This window comes from Uloborus diversus, chromosome 9, assembly GCF_026930045.1.
Source record: "Uloborus diversus isolate 005 chromosome 9, Udiv.v.3.1, whole genome shotgun sequence".
NCBI classification, from domain to species: Eukaryota; Metazoa; Arthropoda; class Arachnida; order Araneae; family Uloboridae; genus Uloborus; species Uloborus diversus.
The window spans coordinates 133,754,068-133,767,600 of NC_072739.1; the positions used below are offsets into that span (position 1 = coordinate 133,754,068).

At 37.1% G+C, this 13,533-nt stretch overlaps 1 protein-coding gene across 1 annotated transcript in view; it reads right to left on the bottom strand.

The window, feature by feature from the left end:
- Positions 1 to 9,909, bottom strand: part of LOC129230506 (exostosin-1-like) — a 488,007-nt gene extending 478,098 nt beyond the window's left edge. Inside the window, exon 1 of the mRNA XM_054864907.1 lies at positions 8,931 to 9,909. Coding sequence (XP_054720882.1) covers positions 8,931 to 9,814 — 884 coding nt within the window. The 5' untranslated portion in view covers positions 9,815 to 9,909. The remainder of the gene's footprint in view (positions 1 to 8,930) is intronic.
- Between the last annotated feature and the right edge of the window lie 3,624 nt (positions 9,910 to 13,533).

Sequence of the window (13,533 nt, forward strand, 5' to 3'; positions counted from 1 at the left end):
TACCTATAATTGCTTTCCTAAATGTAAGCTGTTCATTTTCATTTTTGTTTCAACTTTATGTATTTCCTGCAAATCTGTTTCTTGCCCTTTTTTTTATTTTTTATTATTGATTCATTAAATGCAAGATGCATGAAAACGAGGCAGAGCGATAAAAACTTTAAAATCTGGCAGAGCGAGGCGTTGAGATTTTTTTTCATCTAAGTATTTCGAGATTTTTTTTTTTTTTCAGGCAGATATACATGTAGGTAATATTTTCGTGCCTCCTGAGAAAAAGTACAACCCTTAATATTTATTATGACAACTAACGAGGATCAGACACTCACAAGACTTATTAGAAAATTTTAATAAAAACTCAATGCGTTGAAGTAGAAGCACTATATACATTATATGACCAAAAGCATTGGGACACTTTCAAAAATTCACATGTTTAGGGATTTCTCGAGAAATAATAGTCCAATTGCTCTATAATTTGTTTCGCATAAAATGTATACTCTAGTTGTCATTTTCCAATAAAAATTAAGTCTGCTATTCATTTAGGGGACCGACAACAAATTGAGTAAAAAAGTTTTTTGATAATTTTTCATTGCAAATTGCTGGGAATAAGCTATAATTTTCAGAAATGAGTTAAAAATCTATCAAAAACTTATTTTTTTATTTTTGTGAAAGTATCTCTTATACCCATGGAAATATAAGCATTTCTTTCAAAAATGCAAAATTTTTTTGAAGGTTTTCGCCTTATATTACGCAGAGTATTTCGTCAAACGTTACTCAACTTTTAAAATATTTGACAGCATTTTAGAGAAACATAATAATAAAATTTGAAGTTAAAATATTGAAAATTTGTTGAAATATGAACAGTTAAAGCTATTAATTTCTCACTGCGCAGACACGAAAGATAGCAATTTATAACGTTCATAATTCAAAGCTCAGATACATCCTACAATCCATGAAAAAAATTCCACCGCAATTTCTTTAAATTTTAAAAAGTTATCAGCAATCTAATGAGCCGAATTTCTATAATTCTAGGATAGGCGACGAATGGTAAGGAATTGTTAGCAAACTGGCAACACTTTCCTGCCATTGTTATAGAGTGATTCATGATAAGAACAGATTATTTGTTGCTGGTCCCCTAAATGAATAGCAGACTTAATTGTTATTGGATTTGACGTCTGGAGTATACTTTTCATGAGAAAAAAATTACAGAGCAGAGAGCAATTGGTCTTTTATTTTTTGAGAAATCCGTAAAATTGTGAATTTTTGAAAGTGTCCCAATACTTTTGGTCATATAGTGCATGTAATACCTCATGTATTTTTCCGAATTTAGTAACTGGGAATCTGAGACTCTAAAAGTGCTAGGTTTAGTTTTATTGCAAAATTTCAACGCAAGATAGTTTACAAACATTGAGAGTGGGGGAAGGAGTGATTTTTGCCTTTGAGCTTGGAGCAGGGTGAGCACCCTTGCATACAAAGATCAGAGAAAAATCTTTAATTTTTCAAATTCAGGAAATCCTTATCCGTAGCCGTCCGCGACTTTGCCGTTGTTATGCTCAATTTGAAAGAACTTTCACCATAACAACCCCTTGAGAAATGCTATCGTAGCCTTCTCATCTGCATATAGTACTTAGATAAATAAATAAATATTTTTTCAAAAAGAAAAGGATTCAAAGATAAAGATTAGGGGAATTTTCTGGTCACCAGTGGTGAGAAAAGGTATTTATAGTAGCCACATTTTTTTCTAGTCGCCACTACATTTGTAAAACAGGTAACTAACCAACAAAGTAGTATTTAATTTAGCACTAAAATATAAATATTATCAGTTCAAATAAAGGTTAATGTAACTAATTAGTGGCATTAATGTTTATTGTACAATCAAGTATTAACTATGCAAAGAGGATCTAGTTTCATTTTTAAGAATGTTTTCTGCTAACTCGGATGGGGTTGGGGAGAGTGGCAAACAGGCAGAGGAAGTGAAAGAATTTCGCCAACCGATAACTAGTTAGTCCCCACTTTTATTCGGCACTCGATTTTTCAAATTTATTAAGTAGGATCATCCATTTTTAAAGAATATTTTTTGGTTAGAATTTGGAGTTCATTTCGTTAAAATTCAGTGTGGTCATGCAGGCTATCTTTTTTTTCCTTCCTTTTTTGATATTATCAATTTTCAATAACGAACATTTTTCTAAAAATAAAACGAATTTATAAATTTATTTATTGCAAATATTCATTCATTCGTTAATTTTTCCTAGATGAGATCAGGAACCGTATTAATGGGGAAAAAAATCTTCGTTTCAAAAATTAATTTTAGTGCGAATGCAAATAAATTAATATCACAAGCGGGATTGCAAAATGCCGCGCCTTTTACACTGAGTTATTTTTCTTTTACCTATGTAGTCAAGACTCAAGAGGGAAAGAACTAGAATTTCCTTGGAAGGGTCTGTAAAAAGCTGCGGTTTCATTTCGCCGTCGGCTATTACCTCCTTCGACTACTCTGCACAGCAGGGGAGCGTCCGGTCTGTCCCCCTGCAAAATGTGACAGGTCACATGATCCACACTTTCATCGGCCACAGCTCGTTCTATTGGTTGTTGAAGTGTCAATCACTTCACTGATGAACATTGCTTTCGTTTAAAGAAAAAGCCCATTTTCAAGCGAGATCGTTTTTCTTTCCCACTGAAGAGCAGCCTTAACCGGTTTCTACCAGTGGTTTTAACCGCCTCGGCAGAATCTTGCCAACCCTGGTTAAGGGAGTGAAAGTATAAAATCGCCGAAGAAAGTGTTGGGAATCGCTAGGTCTAATTTTAACCGTTAAATGCTAACTGGAAAGCATAAATCACTGAATTAGATTCTTAAGTTGTATAGGGGAGAGGGGGGCACATGTGAACAAAAACGACATTTTTCTATATTTTTCATTATTGATTTGAGATAAAAAAGAAAAAGGTGCTAAATATGATAAATCAAACATTTGCTAATATTTTCATGCAGTTATTCCCCTTCTACAAGAGTATATTCCAACCTAAAAATTAATTCTAAAATATGTTACATTTTGTTCACATCTGCCCCGGTGGGGGGGCAGTTGTAAACACACCTGGGGCACAAGTGAACATATACATAAATGATAAATGGTATAAAATGCACCTAAGCATATCTTTAAGTACTCTTTATTACACATTAATGAACACAATGAAAATATAAATATTGAGTACATAATAAATTAACTTGATTCAACGAATATTATAGCCTTCAAGTTTTACAGAAAAATAAACTGAAGAAGCAGCTCGATATGTGCTACCTAAAATTGTAGGTGGTGGTAATTTTAGCAGAATATCATCAGTGTTTACCATCGATGTATCATCTGTTTCTGGAAATACAAAGGTTTCTTTCTTCTGCTTCCTCATGAATTTAACATTTGCTTCATCACTCTCCATTTTCTCGATAAGGCCAACATAGTGAATTTTTGTCTTTTTTGTAGTGAATTCTACGAGGACAAAGTCATTCATAGCTAAATTTTCTGGTGCAAGGTTGACTTCAGCACAAATTTCTTGATGGCTACTCTCTTCAAAGCTAATGTCGGACTCGGAGTCACTGACTACAACCTTTGACTGCTCCTTTTTCAACAGTTCAGCAAGTTCTAACTTTCTTTTCTTTGTAACTCTTTCACATTTTATCTTCATTTTCTCTGCTTTTTCTTCCATAGCTTTGACAATAATATCTTTTTCGGGGGTGTCTGTTAAAATTCTTGATTTTCTTTTTTGACGCTGCTTACTTTTCCCTAGAGTGGAATCGTGAAATTCTATTCTAGGCAATGGTCTCACACATTCTGGGGTAGGACTTGAATGTACATTGCAGCTGGTGGAGGCATCCTCAAGATTAACTGGCATTAAGCTTGTTATTTGAGTTGGGATGAAATCAGCGTCAGTAAAAGCAAGGCGAGATAACGGCCAAATTCCTGGTTTAGAAAAACCCGATTTAATATTTTTGGATGTAAAGGCTGCTGTGGAAGCTGGTGAAGAACACTGACCAATTTCATATATAGTTATTCTTTTTCCTGGGTGTAATGTCAACCAGTCATTGAAAGAAGTTTTCAGTGCAGATTTAAAGGGACCATAAACACTTACATCCAAAGACTGTAAGCGATGTGAACAATTATTCCATTCCCATGGCAAAATAATATTACATTCAAACTGATATGACTTTCATGATTATCAAGTAGAAGCAAAACAGGATTTCCTGCGATACAGCAGGACTACTTTAGGAAGTGTTTTACAACTTCTAGGAAGATATCTGCTGTCATCCATCCAGTTTTGGATACTAACCCTAAGCTTTCTGATGGTGCTCCATTTAAGAAAATATCTTTGTATCTTTTTCTTGGGAATACAAAAACAGGAGGTACAGTGTTTCCCATTGCATTAACTATACCACAAAATGATACAAGTTCACCTCTCTCGCCTGAAACATTTTGTTCAACTTGTTTCTCTCCACAAACCGCGATCACTTTTGGAGCCTCCAAAACAGTCGCGATACAGCTGATACTAACTTCAATTATTAAAATTTTTAATTATTCAATGTTTCTTAATTAGCCTAATCAAATAAAATTAAACAATTTTTGAAATTGAAATAACTGAAAAAAAAAAAACAGTATGGGGCACATGTAAACAGTTCACACCTGCCCCTACATAGTGTGTTCACATGTGCCCCATATAACAACTTAAGCCTAATCTGATAAAAAGCAATTTTTCTTTCAAATTTTTTTTTTGAAAATAGAGTACAAAAACTTACTTTATAAATCCCACTTCAAAATGAATAAAGTTCAAATCACAATAAAGATATTGTTGAATGTGTTTTTACTCTGAGAACTGGAACATGAAAATTTCAGGCAGCATACAGTACTACTGCTGTCATCTACATGAATTTTTTTCAGATTTTTTCCCTCATGTTATCTGGGTAAAATATGGTTTGTTCACATGTGCCCCCCTCTCCCCTACATAATACCTTTAATAACTGTAGAGGAAGAACAGGGGCACATACGGTCACTGACTGGCATTTAATTCATCATCGAACAAGTTGAGCTATTTTTATAGATGAGTAGCAGTGTGTAAGTACTGCATATGTGTGTTTAGTTTAATTCCCAATAATTAAAAATGAGCCATCTATTACCTCTGATATATCTCATTTTTTTCATATTTTGTGCAATATATTAAGTAATACAAGTGTAATGGTGGCTAAGGATGCTGCGTTTAACGTCTAATACGCGGCTCTATGTTAAAAACCTACTTAAATTGTCGTAAGTTTTATGAGCTCTTATTAGGAAAATATTCGGTTTATAAATACAGAATCCTACTTCGTAGAAATTCAGCTATCGCGGTAAAGTCTGGAGCGAATTTACCGCGATAAACAAGGGTTGACTGTATATATATATAACGATATTTCAGGGTTTCCGCTACGGTCGCATTTTTCGCATAATGCGAAAATACTATCTGAATTGCGAAAATAAAGCAATGCATTTTCGCTTTTTTGCTCAAATAAAAAATAAATTAGTTTTTTAAATAACGAAGAAATGTATGATCCCAGAGAGGAAGCGTGCATGGCGATAATCAACTTAATCTTTTTTAAATCATAGCTAAGACGTTTAAACTACAATTAAGTTCAATAACTATTAGTCTTATCCAGCATTATGTCCCCCCAAGCTTTATTAGGAGGAGGGGACTGAAACACCAATCATGTTTTCTTTTTTCTTATTTTATGTTTTAAAAAAAAATGCTGTTGTACTTATTTCTTCAAGGATGTCACAAATGAAATATGAATTTTATTTTCAACTGGAGATGAAACACACTGAGGCATATATAAATATATGAGAATGTGTAACATTTTAGCATTTTGCTAACATTTTTCCATCAATTTTAGCTTTTATGCTGAAGACCTTGTGAACCCAGCTTAAACCCTGCGATGTTTCAAATATTAGCATCGAAGATATCCTGGGAAAACTGCCTCAGCCAGATATCCATTCAGAAGGGAGAGTGCTTATAATGCAATTTCCAGGATGTATTAATACTGTTGAAAAACACTAAAATTTAACATCTGAGATGTTTTCAGAGTTGGCCAGATTTGCAAATCTGAAGATTTCAGAGGCTTTGTATGAATTGGCATGTAAATTTGTATTTCTCAAAGGAAAATGGACATTTTAAAGCAGAAGCGTTCGATTCTCTGAAGTGCTTTTATGCGAGCAGTTAATGACTCCAATAACTTAGCGGAATCAAGTGAAGCAAACACGGGCGAAAAACAAATTGAATTCCAACTGTACTCGGATAAATATAAGCAATTACAAGAATGTGACGCTGAATTCTTGGAATCATTATCAGAGGAAACATGCACTGAAAAACAGTACGAAGAAGAATTCGATATGCGTGAATGAAAAGTACGACAGAAAATTTCTTTTTGCGAAAATCAAAGTAAAGAGAACATTTTCTGGTCAAGCTCCGAGAAATTATGAAGAGATGTCACTCTATTCTGTTCAAGGTGCAGAAACAGTGTCCCAGTACCAGCTACCGAAAATTGAGCTCAGGAAATTTGATGGAAATCCAACGAAATTGTTAAACTTTTGGTCCGAACTTGAGCAAACGCATGAAAATACGAAAACTGAAAGATAAGTTTCACTACTTAATACAAGCTACAGTTCGCAGATCCACCGAATGTAGTCACCAAATGTAGAAAACTATGCCAAGGCCATAGAATATTTGAAAGAAAGGTTTGGGAAAGAAAGCGTTTTGTTGTTGTTTCTGATGCCCCTTGGTGCACCCAAGGTTAACGAAGGCGTTAATCTGTTTTTGAGGCTTCCATTTGACTGAGCCCCATTTAGGTGGAAGTTTGACTTTTGCTCAGACACAAGACAGATAGCACAATTCAGATTCATTACAACACAAAGAAATCAGAACACCCAGGGCAGTAGGCGGGAATCGAAACCATGCAAGCAAGCAGTTGCTGAGCAATACCGCTAGGTTACCAAGGCCCCAAAGAAAACATTTTAATTCTAGTGTATGTACGTGACCTATTGCAGCTAGTTATGACGAAGAACAAAAGTGATTTACCAACATTATATGATAAATTTCAAACAGTAAACTCCAAACGCAAAAAATAAATATGTGGATATTGTGTTTCCACTTGTATAATCAGCATCGCCTGTGGATATTATTAAGTTGTGAGAAAGACAACGAAATTCAGCTGTACAGTAGGTAAGACTGATTTGGGTTTATTAACTGATTTTGTGAAGAATGAGATTGATAGTGAATTTAGAGTAATAATTGCTAGGGAAAGTCCCTACTAGTCTAAAAATTGCTTCATTGGTGTATAAAAATTACTATTAAGCATTTTACTTTTCTTTTTCATTCTAAATACGAAATTAAATAACAGGTAAACATTCTTGATGTGCCTGAACCAAAAGGTGTGTCCAAGGTAGCATGAACATTAAGACAGGGAATGAATCTCCCATATATACAATTAGAAGTTCAGAGCCTAGTTTCAATATTGAAGCTCGCAAAGAAGGATCTAAGCCAAATGCAAACATTGTGATTGGAGGGTTCTTGTATTGTAGATTAAAGAGACCAGAAGGAAGCATTTCCATAGTTGGACACATTACAAAGGAAAAGGCAAGGCTACACTATTTAAAAAATATATCAGAATAATCATCTGATCATGCAGCATAAATCATCATCATCAGTCTTTCAGTTATAAATATTATTAATATCTGCTGTACAGTACTGTTACAGTGCAGCATTTTATAACAGCGAAATTCAGCGACAACAAACTTCAATGTACCACAAATTTTACTTATTGCAACAAATTTTGTTGCAATGCAATTTAAGCGATTGTATGACAGCTTTATCTTTACTGATAATAAAGCTGAAAATCCCTCTGTCTGTCAGGATCTCTATAACACTCATAACGCCTAGACCGTTTGGCCGATTTTCATGAAATTTAGCACAAAGTTAGTTTGTAGCATGGGTGTGCGCACCTCGAAGCGATTTTTCGAAAATTTGATGTGGTTCTTTTTCTATTCTAATTTTAAGAACAGAAATATCATAAAATGGATGAGTAAATTACGAAATTATCATAACGTGGAACCGTAACATGGGCACAAACCAATTGACGAGAAAATTCACCATACATTATTTGTAAATATACAGGCGAACCAAAAGGCCTTTAAATTTTCTATTACGGGCAAAGCCGTGCGGGTACCACTAGTTTAAAATAGGACTGAATGTTTATTTCATTGTATTGGTATTCATTGTAATGTATTTTACTGCATTACTTTATAGTGTACTTAGCGCACTTGCTTTATTATCCTTCTATGTATGATCATTGATTTTGCTCACCCGTAAAGTATTTTATATTGAACGATAGTTTTTTTAAAATACAAATAAATTTAGTTTTTATGTAATAAACAATAATACATATTTCAGGGATAGCTTAAAACAATTTGAGGAGTGATTACAAATGTATGAAATAATTGGTTATGTTTATGAAAAAAATATATAAATACACATCCCTCTCCTAGGTGAAGTTTCTGCTGTACAGAAACATTAGGCATCATTTTCAAAAAAAAATTGCAATGCTGCAAATTGAAAAAAAATAAGGAAATCTTTCTGAATGTCACAGCAACCCCTCAACCCTGGATGCATGGGGGGAGCTATACTAAGGGTACCATAGGAACAATGCCTGGGAGATAAAAATAAATGTTTACTTATTGACGCGAAAATGGGATGGGCCCGGGGTATAGGCTAGGTGGGATTGTGGCATAGATAAAAAATGCACCATTGAAGCCTTACAGGGATGGAATTATGAAGTAACTTCATAGATGTTTAAATAATAAACATTGGGACGGGAGGAGTCCACTTTCTCCCCCCCCCCTTCCGTGATTGTAAACAAAGTCAAGGCTCACCTGTCATACTCCTTGTTCTCGAGCTCGCACCTGGGATCTTTCATCTCCTTCCATTTCTTGCCGTGTTTACAAGTGGTCAGGAGAATAATATCCTTTCCGTTGTGCAAGTGGTACAGGGAGTTGCGTGTTTCGGACCCGATACCATACAGGTACCGCTTGCCCTTGAACACAAGGAGGTATTTCTTAGTGCCGGGGCTCAGATCCACGTGGCCCCGCTCGCTGCCCCTCTCCGGATGCGTCTTGGAGAAGAGGGGCAGCGACACGTCGAATCCGGGCCGGAAGTGTCCGGTCGACATGCTGGCCTTGGCCAGGATGGCTTCGCCCAGGTCAAAGCCCAGGTTGTGCTCGGCGTAGTCCGGCCAACTGCCGGAATAGAGGTTGAATATCACATGGTTCCGGCCGTTGTTCCAGTGGGGCACCCGGTCGATGCGCGCTTGCATGTCCGGCACGTAGTCCGGGCTGAGTGGGTCGCGGTCCAGCGTGTCGGTGCCCAGCACGAACAGACACGCCCGGGCAGGATCGGGCGTTGCGTAGCGCGAGTCCCGGATCACGGAGAGTATCTTGCGGTACGTGGCGCTGACGGGGGGGTCGTCCGGGTACACGAACACCCGGAAGTCCCGGGCGCAGCGGGACGCGTCAAAACACGTGTGTAGGGTGCAGTTGCCGGACTTGAGGGTGGCCCGGAGGCCGGCCCGCCGCTGCTTCGGCGATACCACTAGGTCTTCGTCCGGGAACCCTCGCCCGGCGTCCTCCAGATAAGACCGTGTCCGGGTCCTTAGGCGTCCGGCAGCGCCATGTTGCCGTAGGCGCGAGGATCCGAAGTACCCCAGGGCCAGGAAAGCGCAGCACATGAGCACCAGGACGTATCGCTTCTTCGCTTGCATGTCGGGTTAGCGGCGTCCGGCTCAGTCGTCCATGCCGGACGACTGATGGCTGTTGTCGTCGCTCAGGGGCGGCGGCGGCGCGCCCATCTTCTGCTATCCGCCATGTGCGTCGGACTACTGACCCGCTGCAGCACCGTCTTCGCGACCGCCGATTGGCGACGCTGCGCATGCGCTCCCCATCATGACGTCGTGTTGCCATGGCGTCGGCGGGTGAGACCATTCCGGGCGCACGGGAGGGGACATGCTGAGTGGGTCGTCAGTGCGTCTGCGCCGACGCCTCTGTTTATTTTTCCGTCTTCTCTCCGCAGAAGCCGTTGACTTTGCTCTTCTCGCAGGGTTATTTCGCGGAGGGGTGGACTACACGGTTTCAATATTTTCTCATTTCAAATTCTTTCGTTCTCAGCAGTTTGCAGAAGAAGCCTTCTTCTGACGAGCCGGGCCTTGCTCGTCATTTAGGGGGTTCCCAGGGGCGCCCCGAGCTGACATATTTGAAGGGAGGGAATTCTCAGTTTGCCTAAAAAAATTCCAATTTAACCGATTAATAAAATACGAACGCACACATATCACACATACAGAACATCTAATGAGAAGGGGAACATCACGTGTCATGAAAAACAATCTAAGAAAAGAAAAGAAATCAATTTCGAAATCTCTAGATTTTCCTAATAGTCAGCAAAAATTGCAGAACAAGGAAATTTTTTGGAAAATCAGTGACATGCCAAAGAGACACCCTGATGATCTGTATCTAAGAATTTGCTCTCACCCTTTCTGGCTTTGAGAAATAATGCGTTTGCATATATGTGAACGTGGTTTTTGTTGATTTTTGAATTTCGATTTAATTTGCATTGCGTGTAAAAGATACAGTCGAAGTCGAACTCGCCAACGAAGGGATCGTAATATTTGTTCGTTATAACAGAGCGCTCGTAAAAAATGTTCATGCAAAAATCGTAAAAATTCACGCATATTTTTTTTTTCTTTGCATACGAGAGAAGTTGGAATTATTTACACTTGTTGTTATAGCTTTATTTATTTATTTATTCATTTATTTTATCAGTATTAGCTTGAATTTGAACTACAACAGCCTCAGGAGTATACTTAACATAGACGTCAACAATGGGGTCGTTTCCAAAAGTTTCAAAGTATTTTTTTCTGAAAGAGCATGCTTAAAAACATAGGATCTGACCATTTTTTAATAAATTTGTTTACGTTTAATATGTTTAAAAAATTACTTAAATCGGAGCGCTTTTATTGTTTACATTTCTTGTCGATGATATCACAAATGATGAAATTCCATTCTGTGTTGCCATTTACAGAGCAAAATATTTAATTTGCAACTTTACTCACGTGTATTGGCAACGATATGGTTGATTGTAAGCGCAGAGCGCAATTTTAATTCGCTGCTTGATTATCATAATGTGGAAACGTAGAAGAAAGACGCGACAAAGTGCATCATTTGTGACGTCATCAAGATCACGGCTTGTTTAAAACATCGGACATTTTAAAAAATTAATTTAAAAAAAAAAATCTTGAGAAAATAAAAGTATTTTCTGGGTTCTTTTTTTTTTTTTTTTTTTTTTGCTTATTCTATCAATTTTAGTCACTTATAGTGATACTTTTTTGACTGAAGAAAACAACCCCATTGTCATGACGGCGCTCGTTATAAAAAACCCACAAGAGACCGAACTTTTTGAAGATGAAGGACTTCTAGACAATTAACGGAGGTGTATCGTACATTGTTAACTAACCACCGACCTGCGTGAATTCAGAAAGAGTATTTAACTCTTGGCAAAGTTGAGCACTAAATGAGTTCCAGGTTTTGAGAGAATTCAATAGATGCGTCATGTTTTTTACTATTATTGATTTTTTTTACTATGACATTTGTTCCTTCATTTTATATTTGTTCAAAATACGTTTTCACAAATAATTCAATTTTTGTACAAAATTCTAAAACGTGGCAAAGAAAAACAATATGTTTTCAAGCATTTTTTGAGAAATTTTAAATACCGGTATTACGTTTTAAAAATGCCAAATACCGGTATTGGATTTTGGGTCCGGTATTGCAATCCCTAGTCTTGACAGGCCGTATCGAACTGAAGCCGATACACTTAATCAATACGCTCAGTTAATCTTTGAATTGGGAGCTAAAATATTTTTCACAACATTAAAAAGCCTGTATTCGTGCAATTTGTAGCAATTCAGGAAACTGTTTGACAATGATACTTGATTTTCTCAATTACAATGATACTTGATTTTCTCAATTTCAAATACCGGTATTACGTTTGAAAAATGCCGAATACCGGTATTGAATTTTGAGTTCGGTAATGCAATCCCTAGTCTGGACAGGCCGTAATCGAACTGAAGCCGATACACTTAATAAATCGCTCAGTTAATCTTTGAATTGGAAGCTAAAATATTTTTCACAACAGAAAAAGCCTGCATTCGTGCAATTTGTAGCAATTCAGGAAACTGTTTGACAATGATACTTGATTTTCTCAGAAAGAGGATGAAAACCGGTGAAATCCCGTAATGTTACCCAGAAACAATCAGTAAATATCGTTTCGGAATTTTTTTACAGTGTATACCAACCAAATTTTTCTGAATTCCTCGCTTAATCCGGGTTCTTGTTGAATCAGGGCTCGTTATGAGCGAGTTCGACTGTATAAGCCTTTAAACTAATGCGGTAATAACTTTGAAACACTACTTAAGAGAGGCTAATTGAACTGGATAAATACCCAATAAAGTACCATCTAACCAAATTTCAATTGGTGGATTCGTTTGCGGTTTTCTCTAAAATTATTCTTTTTATAAGTATTTTGTTGAAAGTAAATTTTGAAGGTGTTGTTTAAAAAATGTCGAGAGAGGGCGCTTTAGATTTTGGAGTAACGTACAACTACTTTTACCGCTATTTTTGAATTTCATTAAATGTTTTCTAATGCTTGGACTTAAACTGAAATTTTGAGCTTAAAATCTGAACTGTTGGGAGTGATTAAGTAGCGAAAACTGAACTATCTTCAAAGGTTGAAATACACTTCGTCACAAAAAACGGTATGCATCAAGAATAAATTGAGCTGCAACCAACAAACTCGGCAGGAATGTAGTTTGGTAAGAGAAGATTTAAATTTCGTCGCCAGTGAGGAAAGGGTAAGCGCGCTATGTGCATACAAGATGCGCAGATAGGTGCGTTTGAAAATGGAAAAGCTCGTGTCAAAAGGGCATTTCAAAAGAAACTGCTGCATTCTGAGGACGCTATTGTGACAAGGACGATCTTTTAGAGGTATACGAACAATTGTTGGACTTTTTGAGGGGACATACAGCAGGTCTCAGCGAAGCAGGTTGGTTGAACGGACGTATCTGCCGCCACCTCGATCGGGGCGGTAATAGCTTAGTGTAGGCGAAAATATAAATGAATCACTCCATTTCCGTCGGTTAAGGCATTCTAGAAACAGAAATGAGCGCGAAGATCGCACATCCTAAGAGTGCCACTACCGTATCAACAGGGTTGCTAACATTAGTTTCATGCCGTTTAACACCTTCCAAGCAGGGTTGGCAAGGTTTTGGACACTACGGTAAAAACCACGGTAAAAACCCTGGTTTTTACCGTCCTGTCCAAAACCCTTGTATCTAAAACTGTCCAAAAGTGTCCAAAACTATGTTTTTAGAAAAATTGTATTTAGTGAAAAAACATTAAAAACAGAATAAAATGTATTAAAGTAATGCTT